This window comes from Pecten maximus, chromosome 3, assembly GCF_902652985.1.
Source record: "Pecten maximus chromosome 3, xPecMax1.1, whole genome shotgun sequence".
Lineage (NCBI taxonomy): Eukaryota > Metazoa > Mollusca > Bivalvia > Pectinida > Pectinidae > Pecten > Pecten maximus.
In genome coordinates this window covers 34,785,639-34,810,603 of record NC_047017.1, presented here as the reverse complement: position 1 = coordinate 34,810,603, position 24,965 = coordinate 34,785,639, and the positions used below count along the sequence as shown (strand labels likewise).

The following is a 24,965-nucleotide window of genomic DNA, read 5'->3' as shown; positions in this document are numbered from 1 at the left end:
GTGTTGACAATAGAGAGGAAAAGTGTATTTTGTTTTTTCTTAATTAAATTGGCAGACTGAAATTAATATGTATAATTTCTTTTTACAGTTACCTATGCAAGTCAGCCAGCAAGGAAACATGGGGACAGTAATGAAAAGGTTAGTTTATAATGGTGTGATGAACAGAACACCAGTATTGATTTCTATGATAACTTCTACATAGCATTTCTTAAAAATATGGTAACCTATGAAAGCTAGTATCAAACATTGCATTAGTGTGCTTCTTAAAAGTTTTACTTAGTTGTACTTTTTGAGGTGCTTCAAAATGTCTTTTTGCATAGTTTTGATATTTATATGCAAATTGACATTAATGTTTTGGACAGTCCATTCTTCATTAAGACATAAACATAGGACCATTCTGAAAAAGCTCACAAGTTGGACGAAACCGGTACACACAAAGTTAAAAAGATACAAACCTATCCTGAACTTGTTGCAATTGAACACATTTGCCTTTAGGTTCCTGTTCCTCAATCGAAGGTATAATGAAAACTTCATAACCTGGACTAAAAGTACACCGTTGGCTTCATGCTCCAATGGATAATAACTATGAAGATTGTTTTGTGTGATTTGTTCAAGCACTTCTTCTAAAAGGCTTTTTGTTTGATAAATTGACATTATAGTATATTTCATGTATATACATTAGTTTAGATATTGGGGAAAAAAAATTCAATACAGATTGATATAAAACTGAATTTCCTGAAATATTATGCTTACATTGTCTGACTTAAATGTTGTTTTCTATTTTGAAAAGATTGAATGTCTAAGTACAACCAATACAGATGATTTTGTGGCAACATCAACCCTGAATGGAAACATCGTAGTGTGGAACATCTCAAAGATATCTAAGGTACCACAAGGACAAATAAAATGACAGATTGAAATAAATATAAATCATTTCAAATGATCATTTTATGATGTGTAAAAATTATGGCCAATTGAACTGAAGTTCCATTTCTGCCATTTGTGTGTATGAATGCAGAGATAAATAAAAAAGATGTTTTTAGTAATTATTATATAAATATGATTTTAAAATTATATCTATCTGTTACTGTACACATTTCGTTTAGATATATATTTATACAAAAGTTAAATGAGATGTAAAAATAAGGTTAAGTTGGTGATTGCTTAAAGACAAAACCTTCCTTCGTTAGGAAAACTCATGGAAAGGTGGCTGACCCACACATTCATTTAACACAAATTTTCTAACATTACTAGCACTGTAAAAATTGAAAGTATGTAAACCATCATAATGTAAAAAAAAAAATATTGTTTTCCCCACAGAAACACTGCCAGTTTAATTTGGACCCTACAGCCACTGTAATTGCTATGAAGACTGGTCTACAGATAGACCGCCCGAGTATGAGAGAGATCCATACTCAGACGACAGATTTGGAGTCCTCAGAAGGAGCAGAGCAGTGTGATAGGTACGTATTAATTACTATCCCAGTCTTCCTGTGTAATGTCTTTCTGTAACGTCTCAATAATATGTGGTCCAGTGAAGTTATTGTTTTCACAGTTCAGATTTCGTTAATGAAAATAAAGTAAATGTAATGTGTATAATTTATTGTGTTTAATACTTGTTCAGATGATTAAACAATTTTCACAAAACTTCTAAGTTAGCTTGTGTGGTCAATTTTCACAAAACTTCTAAGTTAGCTTGTGTGGTGGTACAGTGTCCATTCAACATCCAGTATTAATTTGTGATTTGATGATAACCCACAATGTCTCCCAATTATCATTGTCTCTCAATTTGACTTTGACCAACGGCACAGGTGTTATTTTGACCTTGACCGGTTTTGGAGGTCAGCGTAATTTTGTGTCCTCCCATGTAATAAGTGTACTGTACAAGCCTGTTTGATGTCCCGTTATAAGACATTAAGATCATTGCTCAATAAAAGCAAAGAAAAGAATAATGTAAAAAAAATATTACTTTTCAGTGTTACAAATGGTAATGGTGGCAGTGAAGACAAACCAGAATTTTTATCAACTAATGGCATTGATGTAAAACAAGATGATGATAAAGTCAAAGATCAGGAGTCTTTGTACGAGATACCTCTACATAGCAAACCTGATAAATCAGGTAATATCAAGATCTCTCATCTTATTGGGAAAACTGTCAAAATGAGTGTAATATTTACCTGATGATACTCAGGTTAATAACAAGATATCTTATCTTATTGGGAAAACTGTCATACTGAGTGTAATATTTACCTGATGAAACTCAGGTTAATAACAAGATATCTTATCTTATTGGGAAAACTGTCAAAATGAGTGTAATATTTACATGATGATACTCAGGTTAATAACAAGATATCTTATCTTCATCTTATTGGGGGAAAAGATCTTAAATATAAGCAATAGATTCAATAAAAATATTTGCACAATAATTATGTCAAGGTAGTTATGCAACTTTTAAGATATGTTGGTAACAAAAAAACAATAGTGAAGAAATGGGACATTTTAGATTGAAAAATATTGCTACTATAATAAAGATTTTACAATAAGATATAGATCTCTTTTTGAATACTATTGTTTGTTTTTGACAGAAGCAAGTACACGGTCGCGGCCTTGTGAAGATGTGCGAGTGAAATCCTTATGTGTCCTTAGGAAACCCAATCCAGAAAAGTGGACTTCATCAAAACAAAGCTGCAGTGGAAACAGTGGTACAAAATCCAAAAGGAAATCCAGATCTTATCCTCAGCCTACAGTGGTGTGTGGTGCTTCCCTCAGGAGAACTAATCTCACACTTTCTAACAAAGAGGTTCAAAACACTGATATCACCACAGAAGTTCAACTCATGAATGAGGTGAATGAAGTGGTGAGCTGTGATTCTAATCCAAGGATTATTGAAGATGAAGATGAGGAGGATGAAGATGAAGGATGTCAGGATGAGTTGTTGAATTCTACTGAATTTGTGCCACATATACTTTTGTTAGCTGTTAAAGATGACAGTAGAAAAAGTAGTAAACACAAAGAAAAGGAAAGCAAAAAAACTTCTTCTTCCTTATCGACCAGTGTGTTGAGTTATGTTAATGTGCCAGTTCTAGGGTCGGGGGACAGTGTAACTGTTAGCAGTAATTGGGCACAGATGGACCCTATGTTTGATCCTGATCCAGACCCAGATGTTCAGATAACTGGGATCACCCCTGGACCCAGTACCAACTTCACTGGTACCATCAATGTGTCCACTAGTGACAGTTCACCCATCGTTGTCAAAGAACAAAATGGTCCGACTGATTCTGAGCCAGGAAAATCTGACATTACAAGAAAGGCAGAAGATGTAAGAATAAAAAATACTCCAGTGACATTAAAGTTACGAGCTGGAGCTGTTTTACAGTGTGTAGATCTCCCAGAGAATCTGCGCTCTGATAATTTTGAAATTTCTCATATTATTCCTACGCTAGATGGACAGCATTTGGTGGTGGTTGTGAAGCCTAGAACCAGGCGTTGGAATGTGGCTACCTCCGCGGAGAACAACGCTGTGATATCCAACTCTGTAACAAACAACTGTGATGAAACTCAGACTGCTTCTGAGGATCTCAGCTCACCTAGCTCTGTTTCTGATATGGATATAGACTTACAGAAGGATGGTGAGGGAGAAGGGGACTGTCAGGGTGGCTGTATACTGGTTTACAGCTTCACCTATGGTAATGAGTATGCTGTATTGGATGAGTCACCGGTAGTAATCCGTTGTATTGACAGACTTAATCAGGGTGTGAAAAATGTTCTGGTGCTTCCACACGATGTGTGTGACTTGCAAGAGGATGATGATGACTTTGCATTGTATGGGCAAGGGGGTCAAGTGCCAAATTCAGTCTCTAATAGGTCATCTGCTGACATCCATGGTCAGATAGCAGTAACTCTAGTCAGTGGTAAAGTGTGGCTTCTCAACCTTTGTGATCTTAGTACAGTGGCCGAGGTCTCCCCTCCAAGTGGGGACATGTTTGTTTCCTCAACATACTGTACAGGTAAGTTTGCTTTTCACTTTAAGTTAGTAAATTTTATACTGTTTTTAAATTGTATCTATAAATACAGAGAAAAAAATTATATTTATAATATGATTTTCATTTCTTTGTAAAATATAACATCTGTTTAAGTCTTAGGAATGACCACCTTTACAATATACTGCTCTACATGTCACTATTAGATATTACATTAACATGGAGTTAAAATCTGGAAATCTACATTTTCACATTTAATGTTTAACATTCAATAATAATTCTGTTATTGATAAACATTCCAAAATTGTTGACTTCACAGGCATTGAGCGACTGTGCATCTGTACAGCACAAGGGAAGCTTCATTTCTACCAGCTCTGTGATCACGGTCCACCCCAAACAAAGCCTCAGCCCTTAGACTCCCCTGATGGACTGTGTAATGGAGAGTTTGCTGCTGAATTTGACAGTAGTCAGGGTAAACCAGAACTTGAAAGTAAAGAGTCGACAGAGAAGTCTACTCCTGGTAAGTTGTGGATTCGTATTGTGATGAATGTGAATAAAACATTTTGACTTGAATAAATGTTGACTTTAAAACAAAACCCAAACCAGAACCTTCTGAACACTTTTATCAATATTAAAGCCATTTTTTCTTCACTAGGATCAGACTTGCTTGCCAAGCAGCCTGTTACTGTGGACAATCTGATGACCCTCCATAACTTAATACAGTTTGAGAATCTGATGCCCCGGTTTACTGCTACTGTACCTGCTTGCTGGACAGAGATTCAGCAGGAACAGCAACAGAGACGCCACCCTCAGCACCTACAACACCAAGGAGAAGCTACTCAGCACACAAGGACATGGAAACTCCAACAAGATTGGTTAGCTTTGTTACTTAGCTTTTATAACCTACCTTTTTAGTGAGGTTGGGTTGGGTTGGGTTGGGGGGGGGGGGGGGAGTGAGATATAGTATCAAATCAGTGACTCTTAAGAACGCCTCAAGTAGCAGTACATTTTACACCAGAGTATCATAACATTTGTTCAATACCTGGGTTGAGGGATGGGGAGGCTAGTATCTTATTATCTTTTGTCTTGTTCAGGCTCTAGCTCCTACACTACTTGACACTAACACATGCTTGCGGCATGGGTCCTCCTAGGTGAGGTGGTTTGTCATTTGTCAAAATAAGGTGGCACTGACCTTTATTTTGACCTTTGATCGACATCAACTGAAAAAGTCTCCTTCCCTTCATTTTGATTCTAAATTTTCAGTTAACATTTTATTGACAAAATTCAAAATGAAATATATTTTCTCTTTTTCAGTAATACTTGGGAGGAACACATGTTGGAGATAGTCCTGCCCCGGCCTTGTTGTGTTGGACATGTGGATGTCAAGTTCACATTACAGCCTCAGTGTAGTACCCCGCCAGACATACAGGTTACGCTGCTTAAACAAAACATCACCAGCCTTGGTCGTCAGCCCACTGTGCCATCAAGTCCAAGTAGTGTGGATGTGGATAGGGGAATAGACTTTGGTATGTCCAGAGCTGGCAGTAGTTCCGAGTCACAGGAAAATGTCTGTAAACCGACAGAAAGCTCCAGCAATAATGTTCTAGATCCTCTGTTCCAGGAAAGTCATAACGCTGAAATCCTATGTGGTCCTATCAATCTTTCCACTTGCTTAGACCTGTCTGGTAACAGTGGTATTATCACACTCACTAGTCCACAGCTGATGAGCTCAAAGCCAAAAGCTTTTCTCCTACACTTCAGAGGTTTTGCTCAGAACAAAAATTCAGACGACAAAACAAATGATAAACCAAAGGTAAGTGGCTCGTTTTATGTACTCACATAAGTTATCCCTGAAAATTCAAATTATGTTAAGAAAACGAAACATTTTTCTGAAATATTTGAAACCTTAATAGATGAGTAGGAAAATCATGTTTTGATAAATGATGGCTATTATAAATTATTCTTTTGAGTCATTTTCTGTATTTGCATTAAGCTGCATACCTTTAAGAGTAGCAGTTGATTCTTTCTTTGTCTTCACATTGATTTTGTATATTTCTATAAAAATATTTATTATGTTTGTAGGATTCCAAAAAGAAATCTGCACCAGCTACTAGTACAGCACAAAAGATGAAGGTAATGAAGACTGCATTTGACAATGACCTGTTTGTACCACTAAAGGAGACAGTGATCTCGGCTCTCCCCAGGCCCAAGTTACCAGAGAACCTACAAGGCTGTGACTGGATACAAGAACTATCTATCACTATCCGAAAGTCTAAGAAGTTGGCACTTCCTAAAGAAAGGTATGCAAATATGATATTAAGTGCTGAAGTTATTTAGTCATCTGGTGGTTCTTCATCATGTAAGATAAAAATTTGAGATATAACATTCTTATAACCTAATAATCGTGTCAACCATTGGGGCCTGTTCTTTTATGCGGACAAACTGGTACGTCAGTTTTTAAATGTAATATTTCAAACATATATCTTGATGGACTTGCAAATGTTAATACAGACCTTGGAAGGCTTTGTCAAGGCTCATCTAAATACAATATAAATCACGAGGTCTGTCTTTATTTTACAAACGAACAACACTGGTCCAGCTGGTCCAACCGTTTGGACCACAAAAACGAAAATGGCCTTCATTACACAATGGCCTAATGAGATATTAAGCCATATGGTTTTTATCTTTAAGTTTATGACATATGATATTTTATAAGTTTGTTTTTTTTTTGCTTGGCCAGAAATCACTTAGACATACTGCCAAAGTATAATAATTGTTGATCATCCAAGGGGAGGTAAATATCACACGATCATCTCTTTTGATCATCCCAGGGGAGGTAAATATCACACGATCATCTCTATTGATCATCCAAGGGGAGGTAAATATCACACGATCATCTCTATTGATCGTCCAAGGGGAGGTAAATATCACACGATCATCTCTATTGATCGTCCAAGGGGAGGTAAATACCACACAATCATCTCTATCAGTATGCTGATGTAGTTTCAAATTATGATTAAACTATAAACTAAGTATTGAGTACAATTTGTTTAAATAATGCTGTCCCTCTAAATCTATTTTTCCCTCGGCATCAAATATCAGGAACTAGAAAAGTGTCCTGTTTATGTTAACAAACTCTCCTATATCAATCCTTAAAAGATATTATCATAAGTTATTACACAGTGTGAAATTTCACTTTCAGATTACAGAGAATCTCAATGATAGAAAGTACAGAGTTTCATGAGAAATTATTATCAGCAGTGGGGTCAGAGGATGAATTTACGTTTGGTGGGGTTAGTAAACAACAGTGGCAGGATATGATTCTGGACATTCTCATGTGGGTCACAGCCATACAGAACAAGGATCCGGAGAAAAAGTAGGTGACAACACCAACATGTAAACACAAAATGTTATTGTTTATTTAAGGCATAGCCACATGTCATCTGGTAATGATTTGTACAGTTAGATATTTTTAATGTTTTTGATTTGACATAGATTCAGTTGGTCTCTAGTCACACATACAAACAACCAGATAATTACTATAAAAATATCTCTTTTCACAAAATCTACAACACCTAGTTATAACTCCTAGTTTTTTACATAGCACTTTTCAGCTTCCAGACAAATTAATGCAATCTTGTAGAGGCATCTCTTATAGCAATAAAATGTAAACATTACAAATCCCAACATTGTAACAATTGAGATGTAATATTTATTTTAATGCATGTAACTAATTTGATAACATTTCACATTGGTTTCAGAACTTTCCAGAAGTCATTGCCACAGACCATTCAGAGTAAACTTGGATCATTGATCAAAGCTTGTTTCGTGTATGGGTCACGCACCACAGCTCACAAATGTTCAAGACTATTGGCTATGTGCATGGAGTAAGTTAACTGATATAAGCTATAATGTAGATTGTAATGACAGGCATATGAAGTTTTTTTCCTTCAGGTAGTGTATGTTTTTGATAAACTCTTGCAGTTGTTGTCTTAAGGGTACCATTTCCATCAGGCAACAAATAGCAAACCATTTCTGTTGAAGATAAAATTTGACATCACCTTTTTTATGGTATGACAAATGTAAGTTTTATAGTTTCAACAATTTATACCTCTGACTAATGATATCTGAATTTGTTTCAGTCACAACAAGCATTCGTCTGGCTCTGACTTAACCCCAACCTTCAGTTGGAGTTTACTGCAAGCTTTGCTGGAGAGTCTAAAGCTTCTACCATCAGCTCATTCAGCTGGAGCCGTCAAGTGGTTTTTCAGCATGCTCAATCGTGTTAAATGTGTTGATACAGGCAACCGTAGCCCAGCACTGTGCTGAGCTGATGATGTTCACTGCTAAACATTACTACGACAGGCTATTACCTCTGCATTCACTTCTAAAGTCAAGGTAAGATATTTGACACAGTTCAGCTGGAAACTAATTTGTGTTATAATTGTAGCAGTGAAAAGCTGTAAAATAAGTTATAAACATGTACAGCTAAAAAAGAACCATGTCAGACTAGTATTAAATAATCAACAAAAGTTTGCTGAAATTCTCTTATCAAGACAGAGACTTTCCTTTTTTCATTTCAAATAACAATGCAATATTATGTTTTTAATTAAAGGTATTGTCAGTGCATATGAACTAGAATTTAAGTGCTTTTATATTTATGTTTACACATAAAAGGGTAATGTATAAGGTCAATCAGCTTTAATAGCAGGATACCCAAACGAAGACCAAAGTCATATATTTTCCAAGCCAAAAATAAGTCGTTTTGTGTGATTAATTTTGTGTTAGTAACTGATATTCTTGTCACTGTGTATATTGCAGGTTTGGTTTATATGGTCAGCCCTTTGATCCTGATCTGTTTGACACAGATCTGCCCATGGCTCTCAAACAGACAATTCCAGTCACACCCAACTATGCAGCAACCGCTGCTGGGTCGACTGTAGGAAACAACAATAACAATTCAGTTATCCCAACACTGGTGGCTGATGAAATGGACTTTTACGACTTGTTCAATCCCCCATCAGAAAAGTCTTCAAAGGCCCAACTGGAATATGCAAGGAGCAGCATATTTGGACTGTTGGAAGTAGAACCTCTTCATTTCTTTTGCCATTCCACAAGTGATGGTACAAAGATGGAGAGACTGGATACAAGTGCCACCGGTCACTCTGCTTCTCTTAACACATCAGGACTGTCTGGTACCATCAATTTTGGTGAGGCACTGCCCTCACAACCACCTACAGCCAGTGCATCAACACTTGCATCTATGTCATCCAACATGACGAAACAACTAATGCAGGAAAACAGTCAGAAAAGCCACACATTTAAGCACAAGACCACCTTCAAACACAAGATCGATCACATCAAAGACGCCATCAAGATCCTGTCAGAGGTGAACAAAACCATTTCTGATGACCTCACTACGAAAACTGTCACCTCTGATCAGCCTCCCACCCCCAAAACCACACCACAGGTGATGACCCCTCCCATGACACCACCTAATGAGACTTGGCAGCAGGTAGGTACCTGTTGTAGACTGAAGTGGTGGTGGGTAGGTACCATCTTCGCTAGCCAAGGCTTCTGATTACGTTACACTCCACGAACCCTTGGCAGATATAGGCGTCGGTTCTGGCCCTCTAGCGGTGATTCGAAATTACCACCCTTCACGCATGAAATTTTCGACCAAACAAAACAAGCGTTACCGATTTACTTCATCGGTGATGTTTACAAACACACATCGAGGTTTGGTGTCATTTCGATGAGATATGTGATCAATGACTTATATGAATTGATCAAACACTGCGAAACCAAGCCAGAATGTAAAACGCGATTTGATTGGGTGCCCTGGGATTCCAGGGCGTGACGGTTTGAACACGACTATATCCGCCAAGGGTTCGTGGAGTGTAACGTAATCAGAAGCCTTGGCTAGCGAAGATGGGTAGGTACCTGTTGTAGACTGTGAGGTGGTGGTGGGTAGGTACCTGTTGTAGACTGTGAGGTGGTGGTGGGTAGGTACCTGTTGTAGACTGTGAGGTGGTGGTGGGTAGGTACCTGTTGTAGACTGTGAGGTGGTGGGTAGGTACCTGTTGTAGACTGTGAGGTGGTGGGTAGGTGCCTGTTGTAGACTATGAAGTTGTGTTGGTGGTAGGTACCTGTTATAGACTGTGAAGTGGTGGTGGGTAGGTACCTGTTGTAGACTATAAAGTTGTGTTGGTGGTAGGTACCTGTTGTAGACAGGTGGTGGTGGGTAGGTACCTGTTGTAGACTGAGGTGGTGGGTAGGTACCTGTTGTAGACTGAGGTGGTGGGTAGGTACCTGTTGTAGACTGTGAGGTGGTGGTGGGTAGGTACCTGTTGTAGACTGTGAGGTGGTGGTGGGTAGGTACCTGTTGTAGACTGTGAGGTGGTGGTGGTAGGTACCTGTTGTAGACTGAGGTGGTGGGTAGGTACCTGTTGTAGACTGTGAGGTGGTGGGTAGGTACCTGTTGTAGACTGTGAGGTGGTGGTGGGTAGGTACCTGTTGTAGGCTGTGAACCTTGTTGTAGGGGTAGGGGTACCCTGTTGTAAGAATGAGGTGGGGGGTAGCGTAATGTTGGAGAATGTGAGGTGGTAGGTACGGTAACTGTTGTTAGGACTGCTGAGGTTGGTGGTGGGTAGGTACCTGTTGTAGGCTGTGAGGTGGTGGGTAGGTACCTGTTGTAGACTGTGAGGTGGTGGTGGGTAGGTACCTGTTGTAGACTGTGAAGTGGTGGTGGGTAGGTACCTGTTGTAGACTGTGAGGTGGTGGTGGGTAGGTACCTGTTGTAGACTATGAAGTTGTGTTGGTGGGTAGGTACCTGTTGTAGACTGTGAGGTGGTGGTAGGTAGGTACCTGTTGTAGACTATGAAATCGTGTTGGTGGTAGGTACCTGTTGTAGACTACGAAGTTGTGTTGGTGGTAGGTACCTGTTATAGACTGTGAAGTGGTGTTGGGTAGGTACCTGTTGTAGACTATAAAGTCGTGTTGGTGGTAGGTACCTGTTGTAGACTGTGAGGTGGTGGTAGGTAGGTACCTGTTGTAGACTATAAAGTCGTGTTGGTGGTAGGTACCTGTTGTAGACTGTGAAGTGGTGGTGGGTAGGTACCTGTTGTAGACTGTGAGGTGGTGGGTAGGTACCTGTTGTAGACTGTGAAGTGGTGGTGGGTAGGTACCTGTTGTAGACTGTGAAGTGGTGGTGGGTAGGTACCTGTTGTAGACTGTGAAGTGGTGGTGGGTAGGTACCTGTTGTAGACTATAAGTCGTGTTGGTGGTAGGTACCTGTTGTAGACTACAAAGTCGTGTTGGTGGTAGGTACCTGTTGTAGACTATAAAGTCGTGTTGGTGGTAGGTACCTGTTGTAGACTATAAAGTCGTGTTGGTGGTAGGTACTGTGGTGTAGGATGTATGGAGGCTGTGATGGGAAGGTACATGGTAGTAAATTGTGAGGTGGCAGTAGGTAGTTTTATAAATTATGAGTTAGTTATTTCAATTTGATGAATAAAGTCAAAATGTAAATATTTTCAAAGGTGATGTTACTTGATCATTATTATTATGATTGATGTTTGAAGATTTATTAATTTAGTTTTTGTATTTACAGAATCAAGGCACCAATGACAAGTCTGATTCCTTAAAACAGCAGTATACTCAGGCACAGAAGTCATCTTTAGGGATCCCCAACACACAGACCCTGCTCCAGCCTCCCCCTCTGCAGGTGCTTGTCATTGAAAGAATGCACTCTGGTGAGTACAAGCTTTTGTTTAGTATTCCAAAATAATGCTGTACTAGTGTAATGTTACTTCTACTTATCTAAATTGTCACCTTTTTATAGCTTTGATGAAGAAATTGTACAAATATGGTTTATTTAAACCTGTTTTAAAAAGAAGAAAATTTGTAACAATCTTTTAGTTTATATACATTGTTTTCTAGTGTTTTCTAGTCTAGCCTATCGGGACTGTTGGAAATTCAGTGTATAATAATCATAAATAATAATCAAGTGTAGGTAAAATGGCATATACAGGCAAGGTTCACAAATTACAGATAAAAAGTTAAACATATATTTCACCATTAGATTGGTCTTTACCTGCTATAAACCATCAAAACCTTGAATGGCTTTAATATATATTACCAATGTGGTCCTTTAATATCCATGTTGATACTTAGGGTTATAATTATAATTTGTTCTTTGTCTTTTAACATTAGTTTGAAAATTTACCTAGTGACACATTATTTCAATCAGACTTCTGGAAAACGGACAGTTACGCTAGTATCTGATGATGAAACTGTAAAATGTGTTTGGTTTGTTTGCAGGTGCTCGTCGATTTGTGATCCTGGACTTTGGTAAGCCAGTGGTACTAACAGACGTGGTGATCCCAGCATGTGCAGACCTTGCCTCACTGTCTATTGATGTGTGGGTACAGGGTGAAGAGGTAGACGGGCAGAGATTTGTGGTGGCTGGAGACATAGGCAGCAGATCTCTCATCATGAATGATATTATGCCAGCACCGGTGTGCAGATACCTGAAGGTAAATCATGTTTATAGTCTTTAGAAACAAACTTATATTGGGTTAATGATCAACCAGATGTTTTAAACAGGAAAATGTGCAACAAGGTAAAGTTGTAGTTATTATTCAAGGAGGAAATGAAAACAAAATTGAATGCCTGTTTGGTTTGAAAAGACTAAAAACGTTTACCAGGAGAAGGAATAGATGCTATGGATTCATAAAGCATTATGATTTATAATAATAAATCTTTTATATATATATCTGTTCTATAATAAAATTCTACATTTATATTTCATTTGTTTTTCCAGATAACTACCATAGGTAGATATGGCAGTGGTGCTACAAGAACAAAAATTCCAATAGGTGCATTTTATGGGCACAGCTGTATCTTACCATGGGAGTGGAACAGTTACTTGGAACAGCAAAACTCTCAGGGCAGTAGTATGTCAGGGAGTCAAACAGAATTGCCAACCCAGCCCCATTTATTAGCCCAGCTAAGTGTGTACATGTCATTGTTGGAGGACATTCAGTGCCGGTACAGTCTGGCTCGGACTAGGCTAGAGAACTTGTTGGCTGCTGTAAATACCCAGCAGTATGCTAGTGGTCATATACAGTACTATTTGAAAAAACAGAAGAAGAATGACTGTGATAATAAAATTTTGCAGGCCTATAATGACTGCCTTCAACTTCAGCTTCAACAGAACTTGGCTCAAAGGGCCACAGACAGACTGCATTATGCTTTGGGGTTCAAATGTCATAGAGTGGAAACTTCAGGGACTCTGAACACACGACTGCGTCAGGCATGCACAGACAAACTACGATTTCTTCTAGAGCAAACATTGGACACTTTGCTCAGTTTAACAACTGTGTCGCCGAGTATTCCACAACCACCAGCCTCTTTGTTCAAAATGTTGGACCCGATGAACTCGGAAATGTTGTTCAAGCATTTGTGTGTTCATGGGACAAAGAAGATCCAGATCAGTATGGGGATGCTGCTGATGCGGGTGTGTGGCAGTCAGCAGTGGTGGGGCAACTTCTTAGGCAATGCTCTACAGGAATTCTTCCACTCAGAAAATACACAAATCTTCTCTCAAGACAGGTAGGATTGAAAACAGGAATAGCTATAAACAGTTAGTGTGGCTACTATGGATATAGCTACAACTGCAGATAAAATTGATAACAGTGTAGGAAAGATTATGATGCAAGATTGGGTAGGAAAAAAAAAAGATAGGATATTTAAAATTGGGCATGATATAAAACAATCTGCTTCAAACGAATGGTAATATTTCAAAATAGTTAAAATTGAAAATAACAGATATTTTCAAGGAAGGGGAGAGGGGAAGATAGACAATTCGAGGGAGGGGGGGGGCTGCTAGCGTAGGACAGGTACAGGTAAGATTTAAATTCGACCAAAATCATCAGAATCCATCTTCAGTTTGACTTCTACGATTGACTTATATGTAAAGCAATCATATATTGTTTTTTAGAATAAAATTAATCAAATAAATATTTAACATGTTAGGTTTGTTTTGTAATGGATGATTTGGCATATCAATCAAGTTCTATATTTTTGCATGGTGTCTTTTAAAAACACAACAAAAATGACAGCTTCTAAAATACTGTTGTAATCTGCAGAGTGTTTGTGTTGCTGTTGGCCATGGGACAGAAGGTACTGTCAGGTCCTAGTGCTGTTCACATCATGGAGAGTCTGTTAGACATGCTGGCCCGTGTCCTCACTCCTCTCATCAACAACCAGCAGACAATGCAATTTGGTCAAGCAGGTATGCTTACAACATTCCTTTACACTGCAAACACTGATCTTTTTATACATATTGAATTGTAAGATTGAGAAACCAGTAATGGCCTGTCTGCATGGTTTTGAACACTTTTATGTATTGCGGTAAATTTCTATGTTTATGCAGGGTTGATAGATCTAACACTAGTTGGGTGGATACTGTTGTTCCTGTGCCGGAATCTGGACCACACATTTGTTGTAGGATCAAATGGAGAAGACCGTCAGATCAAACGAGAAAATGGTAAGGGGCGAAGATTGGGTTTGTTAAGTCTTACATATATAGCTATGAGTGCTATTGAGAAAATACAACCATTTAATATTTCAGATTTTAAAATGGAGATTATTAGTACAGATTACATGAGTATGATTGTAGAAATTTAAGACTTTAAGAATGACCTGAAAAAGTATTCACACAAAAATTTGATGATATGGTGAGAATAGTAGTTCATTTGCATTATGAAGTATATTTCTGGTTGGATCCAGAGGTATGAGCTTGAACCTGAAAATTTTTCAGAAATGGTTATAATATGTTGACATGATTTGTTGAAAAATCCAGGCAATAATTTATTTGCTGATTAGACATGTTTTACTTATAATTAATATCTTTCCCATACAGGCAACAGTTTACCAAATAGATGGAACTTCATACAAGGAGACCATAATTTGATTAACAATAAAAGTAAAGTAAAAAGTTCCAAGGTGTATCGTTGGTCCATGCACAAGCGCCTCCTCCATCATAAGCAGAAGCTCATGGACCTCCAACAAGCACAGAAAACATTCTTTAACTCTGACAAATCGTCATCCAGTAGCAGTACCTCTCTTATCAAACAGCAAGAGAAGCAGTTCCGGAAGGAGCTCTCCCAGTATGCCTCTAAGGTAGGACTTGGAATGATAACTTCAAGTCACGGTATGGTGATGTACCTGGTGATAGTATCAGAATCCCGTTAATATATTTGTACTACATATATTATATGCATGGGACCTTAACAAAAGTCATTTTCAATCAATTTTATATAAATTAAGCATCTACTGATGTAAAGTTGATTTAAACATTTTATGTACTCTTTGTTGAACAGTATGTCAACAAAATTTTCCAGATGAGGTCCAATGTGGATGCCCTACGTAAATTACCAAAGATGGACGAGGTGGCAGGCTCCTGTAAGAGTAACGGAGAATTTGATCATGAAGGTGTCCTGGTGTTGCCCAAGGACAAAACACTAAAGGTGGTCCGGGGGCTCATGGCCCTTCTCCTCAGTATGGACTTCACATGTAATGTTGACCTGTTTCTAGTCACTTGCAAGGTAAGTCCACAAGGAAAGATGCCATTAATTTTTGAATATTTTAGGTGTAAGTTCTTCCTATTTGTATGCATATTAAGTTCTGACCTGCTGTATTACACATATATAAATATAATACACCTGTTTGATTAGTGTTGTCATTTTGAACGAGATATTTCACTTATTCATCTAGTCAGCTTAGACTTGACCTTGATTGCAGCTTGGTTGATTTGTTAACAGGTGCTTGCCACCATATGTGTGACAACACGACCAGCTATCACGCTGTCTGAGGCAATGGGACAGGAGCAGTTAGAGAAACTCATACTGTTGGCATCAAACATGGAGTTCAGCCACAGCAACATCAGCTGGGGAGGGCCGTGGGCAGGGCATGCCATCACATGTCTGCTGCAGGACATCCTTGATGGTATACATCTCTTTCACTAACAGTACTTCTGTCATCTGTTTGGACATTAATCCACTACCACTGAAATGGGGGCTTAAGATTAGATCCCATATTTTATCTTGATGATTATATTGGATTTGCTTGATACATGAGCTGTAGACTTTTAAGCTATAAATCTGGCTTTGACTAACTTTGAAGTGTTAAACATCATTGGGATGTATATGCTATACAGACACCTTGTTCCTCTTGTTTTTATGGACTTTTCATAGATTTGGATTTATTGTGACTTCTCCATTTGTCATGTCTGGTGTTGTCCCAAGATTAAAATCATCCCATGTTACTGAATCGTTGTGATGGTTTTAGATGAAGTTTCAGAGATGACTGGATGGTGCAATACAAAATATGGCTATATTCATACTCATTCCTGGTAAAACTTACCTGAAAAAATGTTACAAAACTGTATAGCACTCTTACTACCAGCCAATTTTAAGGAGGTTTTGAAGACAGGGAGAATTGAGATTTTCACTAATCACATGATTAAGTTAATCATCTTTTGAACAACTGGGCCCTGGGCATTGTTTTACTGACTGATAATTTATTAACCCTGATGCATTTAACCAGATTCTGTGTATTACTGTCCTACAGGAGAGAAGTTTTATCCTCCCAACAACGACACCACTGAGTTGACAGAGGAATGTATCAGTAACATCACAGAGACTGATGACAGCTTGCCTAGTAGTGTTGGTCTGCCTACCATGGAAGACAGTGAATCAGGGGCAGACAACCAAGGTATATATCAAACAAGAGGTCAATCCATGACAATTGGAAAATTTAAATGAACATTTTTGTCCATTCATTTTTGTGATGGCTAAGTATTAATTTGTGTTTTGAGAGGTATTATATTATAAATTGATGTTTAAATATATTGGTATATGACAATATCTAATGAGGAGCTTATATCCAGAACACAAGACCCAACAAACTGTTACATTCATTCATATGTACTCAAGGTTCTAATGGGATTTCAATATGCTTAAACTATCATATACTCTTTCAGATGCTGATTCCTCTGAGAGCAAAGATGATTCAACAAAGATGAACTTTGATAAGGAATCGTCCATGATGGTAGACCTGCTGTTGAATGGAGAAGAGGAATATGAGGAATCAGCTGCCAAGTTACATGCATATGTGACAGGCCATGCCAGTAAACCACATCCTCCCCCTATGTCTCCTTACGAAACACCAATACCTACCACCAGTCTCAATGGTGCCCTGGAAATGAATTCTTCTGGGTAGGTTTATATATATACTTTACACAGGTTAATGTTTATATACTATGCATAGGTTTATTTAGCTGGAGTACATCAGAATAAACAGAATTTTAAACTTGTAAAGCTAAAATTGTGTCATAACTTTTGTTTTCTGTATTCTAGTGTGTTCTCAGCAGAGATGGAGAAGGTAGAGAAATTAATGGTTCAGAAGCTAATAGGTCAAAATAAACAAATGGCCGAGATGACCAAAGGTGAAAAGACTCTGACTAATACCGGCACCACTCTCCAACAGATGCCTTCTCTACTGGGGTCTACATTATCAGGCTATCCTGGTAATCTGCGGTCTAGTGTGATGGCAATTGTCCAGGGCATGTCAACAGCTATGGACGCTAGGCTTGAGTTTGGTCTAGAAACACATGCTGAAATCAGACTCAAGGTCAGTTATCAAACCAGATGGTCAAATTTACAGTTTAAGAAATTTTGTAATCATTTATTTTTTATTTTTTATTTCTTTTCAGTTGACAATAATAGATTTGCCAATTCTTAATCACTTCTATTTTAGGTAACAAATTAAGAGAAAGCATGTAATTAATTAACTGAAGATGATGATAAGCTGTATAAATTTGAGTTTCTGTCCATTGCAGACCATGCTGTCATTACACACGGAGAATGTACAACAGGCCTTCTCTTCAGCTTTACCTGTGGCACCCTCTCCTGGCATCAGCGTAGAACAACAAAGTACCCCCTCTGCCACTGATGATGACCTTTCAGAAAGTAGAGCAAATGTACCAGAGGTAACTCAAACTCCGATACCACTTAATGGTCTAGGGCCAGGTTATTCAGGTTAATTAGATATCTACTATGGCCATCACAGCAGCAATTACAGACTTACAAATACATTTATCAATTTCTTATGAATGGTGTTGTTGCTTTATTATAAGTTTAATAAAAATTATATGCCTCTGTTTTTGCTTTCAGAATTCATCATCAGAGATGTTGAGTCAGTGTTATGCTCATCTGTTTAATAATCTCATACCACAACATACAAATCTGGATGCCCTTCTACAGCTGTGGCTCACCTTGAATGGGGAGGGTAGTTCAGAGGGAAACACTACTCAGTTGACCTTTGACCCCAGTCGAACTCCTCTGATCCCCCTTAGTGCTACCTCTATGGCTAACATGCTTGCCCTGGTGAATGCCACACCCAGTTTGCCAGTGTGTACATGGGTACTTGTGTTCCAATCACTCACATTGTTGGCCAACCAGAAGACTCGTCTTCATCCCTTGGGGCCAGAACAGTCTATGGTAATTCCCATGATGGCTGAACGAAACCTTATGGCAGTCATCACCAGATTCTTGTCTGGCACCTCGGAGTATGGACCCATAGCATCTTCAGCACAGTTTTCACAGGTGAATTAGCATTGAAAACACGTGTAGATGATTCTGAAGAAATCGTTTGTTAAAAAGTTTCAAAAAATGATGAAGAGTTCTTTCAACTTTGTAGTCATGATTTATTGTCTGTGGTGTAGTAATATGATTATATTGATAGTATTATAAAACAAATACATTTAATAAGGTTTTTAACAGCAGATGGATAAAAATTATTTTTTCTGTCTCCAGGTTGGCCCTTCAGCAACCAAAAGCTTTTATGAATTTTTACTGAGGCTGTTGGTTAAATGTTCAGCGGATAACCTGAAGAATCTAAAGGAGTTGATGCTGACATTAGTATATACTCTGTGTGCTGAGAGGTATGTTGACTATAGATTGATCATCTTTGTAACATTGAACAAGACCAAAATTTGACTTAATATTAATTTATTAACATGAATATGTGTATTTACATGCCTTTCTATGACTGGTGGCCTACTTCTAAACTACTGTTGTTGTTACAGAGGTGCCTTCCACTCCGGCCTAGGACCACTTGATGCACAGTGCAAGTTCCTGTCTTTCATTCTTGACATGTCCTATGAGAACATTGAGGTTGGCAATGCTTTGAGTGTGATTGAATCTATCAGTAGCCTTGTCCACCAGCACATACTGTGTCAGGAGCGCATCAGCTGTCGCAGTTCCTCGGAGAACAACATCAATGCCAGGTCATGTTTTGGTGGGCTGTTTGCCAGTCTGTTGAGAGGAGTGGACTCCCGGTCATCCCCTGGAGATGCTTCCAGGGATTCCTTAATGTGTAGTTTACTGCGGCTCATCAACAGTCTCATACAAATTCGATATGGACAACGGACAAGTCGAATATCATCTGTGGTACTGGATAACAGTACAGAGCCACATACTCCCACCCTCAACCTGTCTGCTCTGGCCACCTCCACTCCTACATCAGCTTTCATGCTGTCCGATGAGGAGAAGTGCCAACAAACTGATGAACAAAAGACTGAAAATCTACATGCTCCTCCAGAGCCAAACAACACATACGTGGCTGACATTATTTTGGGCCACAGACAGATCATGTGTAATTTAATGGAGGCACTGAGCTACTGCAACAGTAACACTATGGCTATGATCCTGGCGAGTAGAGGTGTGTCTAGTCACATGCAGGACACATTTACTGGTAGTAATCCTATCTCTGTTGGAGATGGCATCTACCAGATCCTGCGAACCCTGTCCTCACATTGCTCTGACCAGAAACTGGTCCTGGAATCTCTCTTCTATTATATGTCTGGCTCCTACATGGGGATGACCTCGTCACCTTCACTCTGTAGACTGTCAGAACCCCTGCTGTGGTTCATGCTTAAAGTCCTCGACAACTCACGTGCAATTCATATATTCTTGGACATGGGTAAGTATATATAACCACTTTTTCTTTATTGCGATATGTAGGAAATAGATCTTTAAAGGTTTTCAAATCAATAATTCATTTATTGTAAACTTGAATTAGAAATACACTGTAGGTTTAGTAATTATTAACCTTATCAATTTATTTTACTATGTACCTCACTTGTAATGTATAGACATATGACTCTAAATTTCTGTTTGGTAATCTTTTCCTACAGGTGGGGTGGAAGTTGTGTGTCGCAACTTGGTTAGCTGTAACTGTAGAATCATCAACACATCACCCAGTCTCATCTCCACAATCATGCAGAATCTCAACGGCAGAACAAAGATGATGGAAAAGAAGGCTACAGGGGAAACGGACTCACCTGATGGATTACAGAACTTTGCTCCCTTAGGTACTGTTTAAGATAATTTATTGTTGAAAATTGATTGTTTAGACTTGTATAGCAAAGTACCAGAACATCTAACAGCCATTATACTAAATGTATCGGACTGTTAGTCAACAATTACAGATAGATATCCATTACATTACTTTTAAGAGAGAGAAAAAGATGTAGAATATATGATAGGAATCTGGCATGCAACCTGAATGTAAGGGTCTAAGGGATTTTAACATAACAGTATTAAGAAGAATATGCATAGAAAGGCCATTATTCTTCAGCTAATTGTAAATTAAAACCTATTCTCATGAGTTTATGATGCTATGTATGTTTTACAGGATCCATCAGTTCCAGTAGTCCCACAGCCAGTCCCGCAGACGTCCTTATACAGGCCGCACAAACACATCGCAGGGCACGGTCTGCAGCCTGGTCCTATCACTTTTACCCAGATGAGGCCTGGGTCGATCTCACAGTACAACTACCTTTTGCTATCTTACTGAAGGAGGTCCAGATACAGCCTCACAATGCCTCACTTACAAGTAAGTATCTTGTAGGGAAAGCTCATAGTGCTCGCTTTATCTTCTGTTCTAGGCTCAGAAGAACAGCTGTAGACAGCCATACATGTCACTGTGAAATAAAATTAACATTTCTACTGTATTTATAAGCAGTGATGTATGTAGGTGTCTTCTAGCCTTATACATAATGCCAAGGTTTGTCAGTGCTCTAGCAGTTTCATTCCTTGACAGATTTATATCACCCTTCACACAATGATAAAGAACCATATTGTCACGGACAAGTTTGAGTTTCAGGGTTTTTGGGTCAAGGTCAGGGTCACTGTTACTATTTTTAGTTGGGGCTGGTTGGGGACATGCATGCATTGCTTTAGTAATACCCAATATGCTTGTTACATTTGTGGTTTTGCATAAATTAGCGAAGAGCATTGTTTGGGATTTAGTAATTTGATTTTGATATAATTCTGCATTACACAATTGATATACTTTTAAATCTCAATAGTAAGCCTGATCTGAAAACGGACTGGCTTTAAAAATAAGCCTACATGTCTTTGGAATAGTGTTATCCAGTACTAGTCCTTTACGCTTAAACTTAATACTGTACGTATTTTCCAGCATGTCCAGCCTTTGTATCACTGGAAATTAGCCATGACGGAGTGACCACTACCCCACTTTGTCAGCCGCTGATGACCAGCAGCCTGGCCTTCATCAAGCTCCAGCTACAGCGACCAGAAGTGGCCACTTGTGTAACCATTCGACTGCACAAAGCTCGTGATTCAATGACCATTGGTTTATCACAGATCCAGCTTGTTGGCTACAGTGCCTTCGGGGACACAGGCAATGCCCCGCAGAACATTTTTATGCCTACAGAGGATTTTGTGTCCAGATCTAGGTACTGATTACAATAATTTAGAAAGTGATATTCATGATACTTAATCATCGAAATGCAACATATTGATAGTAATCCATTAATTCAAGTTAATAAATCACTCCCTAAAGTGAAATTTGCTTAATTTAACTTTCTAAAGATTGTAATTGCTTTGCTGGATTGTTGTGTGACTAGCATGTCCTATCATGTTTCAGTGTGCGATGGATCCGCCTGCTTCACCATTGTATGACGGCCCACAAGGAAGTAGAGAATCAAGTAGCTGCAGCAGCTGCCAGTACTCCAAACCTTCTCAACACATGCTCAGCCCTCCTGGTATCTCCCATGTCTAATGTGTATGCCCCCAATATAGAAAATGTGCTTCTCAACCTTGGACTACACTCTATTTCCATGGGCTTAGCTCTCATCGACAACATCCTACGGAGTCCCATGGGTCAAGCTGATGCCAACTCAGGTACTAGACTTCAGAACTGTTAGCTTTCTTTTTAGTCCCTGATGAAACTATGTAATTTCACCAATAATATTTTCACAATTAATCCTTCAACATATTTATGAGTAACTTAATTCTTTCAAGGGATATATTTTGTTTCCTTATTAAATAAAGCAGTATTCATGAGGAAATTGAATTTATAAATGAATCTCTGACTTGACAAAAAATGTATAGGGACCTCGGAAAGGATTTGGTTTGTTAAAGTCTAAACTATTAATGTTGCCTTTGTAATTATATAGGATATTTCTGTTGTTTATAGGAATAACCACCCCCTACCTAGGTAAAGTGAGTGGGTTAGCCAACGACTCAACAGTGGAATTGCTCTACCAGCTTAGCACAGTGCAAGACTCAGGAACAAAACACAGGTTTGTACCACACACTTTCATTAATTTTTAGCCCACCATCATCAGATGGTGGGCTGTTCAAATCGCCCTGCGTCCGTGGTCCGTGGTCCGTCGTCCGTCCGTCCCTCCGTCCCTCCGTCCGTAAACAATTCTTGTTATCGCTATTTCTCTGAAAGTACCGAAGGGATCTTTATCAAATTTCATATGTAGGTTTCCCTTGGTGCCTAGTTATGCATATTGCGTTTTGAGACCAATCGGAAAACAACATGGCCGACAGGCAGCCATCTTGGATTTTGACAATTGAAGTTTGTTATCGCTATTTCTGAGAAAGTACTGAAGGGATCTTTCTCAAATTTCATATGAAGGTTCCCCTTGGTGCCTAGTTATGCATATTGCGTTTTGAGACCAATCGGATAACAACATGGCCGACAGGCAGCCATCTTGGATTTTGACAATTGAAGTTTGTTATCGCTATTTCTGAGAAAGTACTGAAGGGATCTTTCTCAAATTTCATATGTAGGTTCCCCTTGGTGCCTAGTTATGCATATTGCGATTTGAGACCAATCGGATAACAACATGGCCGACAGGCAGCCATCTTGGATTTTGACAATTGAAGTTTGTTATCACTATTTCTGAGAAAGTACTGAATGGATCTTTCTGAAATTTCATATGTAGGTTTCCCTTGGTGCCTAGTTATGCATATTGCGTTTTGAGACCAATCCGAAAACAACATGGCCGACAGGCAGCCATCTTGGATTTTGACAATTGAAGTTTGTTATCGCTATTTCTGAGAAAGAACTGAATGGATCTTTCTGAAATTTAATATGTAGGTTTCCCTTGATGCCTAGTTATGCATATTGCATTTTGAGACCAATCGGAAAACAACATGGCCGACAGGCAGCCATCTTGGATTTTGAAAATTGAAGTTTGTTATCGCTATTTCTGAGAATGTACTGAATGGATCTTTCTCAAATTGCATATGTAAGTTTCCCTTGGTGCCTAGTTATGCATATTGTGTTTTGAGACCAATCTGAAAACAACATGGCCGACAGGCAGCCATCTTGGATTTTGACAATTGAAGTTTGTTATCACTATTTCTGAGAAAGTACTGAATGGATCGTTCTGAAATTTCATATGTAGGTTTCCCTTGGTGCCTAGTTATGCATATTGCGTTTTGAGACCAATTCGAAAACAACATGGCCGACAGGCAGCCATCTTGGATTTTGACAATTGAAGTTTGTTATCGCTATTTCTGAGAAAGTACTGAAAGGATCTTTCTCAAATTTCATATGAAGGTTCCCCTTGGTGCCTAGTTATGCATATTGCGTTTTGAGACCAATCAGATAACAACATGGCCGACAGGCAGCCATCTTGGATTTTGACAATTGAAGTTTGTTATCGCTATTTCTGAGAAAGTACTGAAGGGATCTTTCTCAAATTTCATATGTATGTTCCCCTTGGTGCCTAGTTATGCATATTGCGATTTGAGACCAATCTGAAAACAACATGGCCGACAGGCAGCCATCTTGGATTTTGACAATTTAAGTTTGTTATCACTATTTCTGAGAAAGTACTGAATGGATCTTTCTGAAATTTCATATGTAGGTTTCCCTTGGTGCCTAGTTATGCATATTGCGTTTTGAGACCAATCCGAAAACAACATGGCCGACAGGCAGCCATCTTGGATTTTGACAATTGAAGATTGTTATCGCTATTTCTGAGAAAGTACTGAATGGATCTTTCTCAAATTTCATATGGAGGTTCCCCTTGGTGCCTCGTTATGCTAATTGCATTTTGAGATCAATTGGAAAACAATATGGCCAACAGACCGCCATCTTGGATTTTGACAATTGAAGTTTGTTATCGCTATTTCTGAGAAAGTACTGAAGGGATCTTTCTCAAATTTCATATGTAGGTTCCCCTTGGTGCCTAGTTATGCATATTGCGATTTGAGACCAATCTGAAAACAACATGGCCGACAGGCAGCCATCTTGGATTTTGACAATTTAAGTTTGTTATCACTATTTCTGAGAAAGTACTGAATGGATCTTTCTGAAATTTCATATGTAGGTTTCCCTTGGTGCCTAGTTATGCATATTGCGTTTTGAGACCAATCCGAAAACAACATGGCCGACAGGCAGCCATCTTGGATTTTGACAATTGAAGATTGTTATCGCTATTTCTGAGAAAGTACTGAATGGATCTTTCTCACTTCATATGGAGGTTCCCCTTGGTGCCTCGTTATGCTAATTGCATTTTGAGATCAATTGGAAAACAATATGGTCAACAGACCGCCATCTTGGATTTTGACAATTGAAGTTTGTTAT

The 24,965-nt window shown here is 38.7% G+C and overlaps 1 protein-coding gene across 1 annotated transcript in view; it reads left to right on the top strand.

Annotated features, from left to right (window-relative positions):
- Nucleotides 1-24,965, top strand: part of LOC117323991 (baculoviral IAP repeat-containing protein 6-like) — a 42,664-nt gene that overhangs the window by 3,794 nt on the left and 13,905 nt on the right. The window contains 34 exon segments of the mRNA XM_033879568.1: nucleotides 89-138; nucleotides 791-886; nucleotides 1,321-1,463; nucleotides 1,977-2,119; nucleotides 2,586-4,007; nucleotides 4,300-4,500; nucleotides 4,636-4,855; nucleotides 5,295-5,793; nucleotides 6,063-6,280; nucleotides 7,183-7,356; nucleotides 7,742-7,867; nucleotides 8,123-8,279; nucleotides 8,281-8,378; nucleotides 8,802-9,495; nucleotides 11,593-11,734; nucleotides 12,303-12,517; nucleotides 12,805-13,595; nucleotides 14,132-14,277; nucleotides 14,419-14,532; nucleotides 14,908-15,167; nucleotides 15,368-15,592; nucleotides 15,809-15,992; nucleotides 16,617-16,760; nucleotides 17,029-17,263; nucleotides 17,405-17,678; nucleotides 17,887-18,036; nucleotides 18,221-18,652; nucleotides 18,863-18,990; nucleotides 19,135-20,030; nucleotides 20,245-20,421; nucleotides 20,745-20,945; nucleotides 21,534-21,810; nucleotides 22,002-22,258; nucleotides 22,554-22,659. Of these exon segments, the coding sequence (XP_033735459.1) occupies nucleotides 89-138; nucleotides 791-886; nucleotides 1,321-1,463; nucleotides 1,977-2,119; nucleotides 2,586-4,007; nucleotides 4,300-4,500; nucleotides 4,636-4,855; nucleotides 5,295-5,793; nucleotides 6,063-6,280; nucleotides 7,183-7,356; nucleotides 7,742-7,867; nucleotides 8,123-8,279; nucleotides 8,281-8,378; nucleotides 8,802-9,495; nucleotides 11,593-11,734; nucleotides 12,303-12,517; nucleotides 12,805-13,595; nucleotides 14,132-14,277; nucleotides 14,419-14,532; nucleotides 14,908-15,167; nucleotides 15,368-15,592; nucleotides 15,809-15,992; nucleotides 16,617-16,760; nucleotides 17,029-17,263; nucleotides 17,405-17,678; nucleotides 17,887-18,036; nucleotides 18,221-18,652; nucleotides 18,863-18,990; nucleotides 19,135-20,030; nucleotides 20,245-20,421; nucleotides 20,745-20,945; nucleotides 21,534-21,810; nucleotides 22,002-22,258; nucleotides 22,554-22,659 (9,595 nt within the window).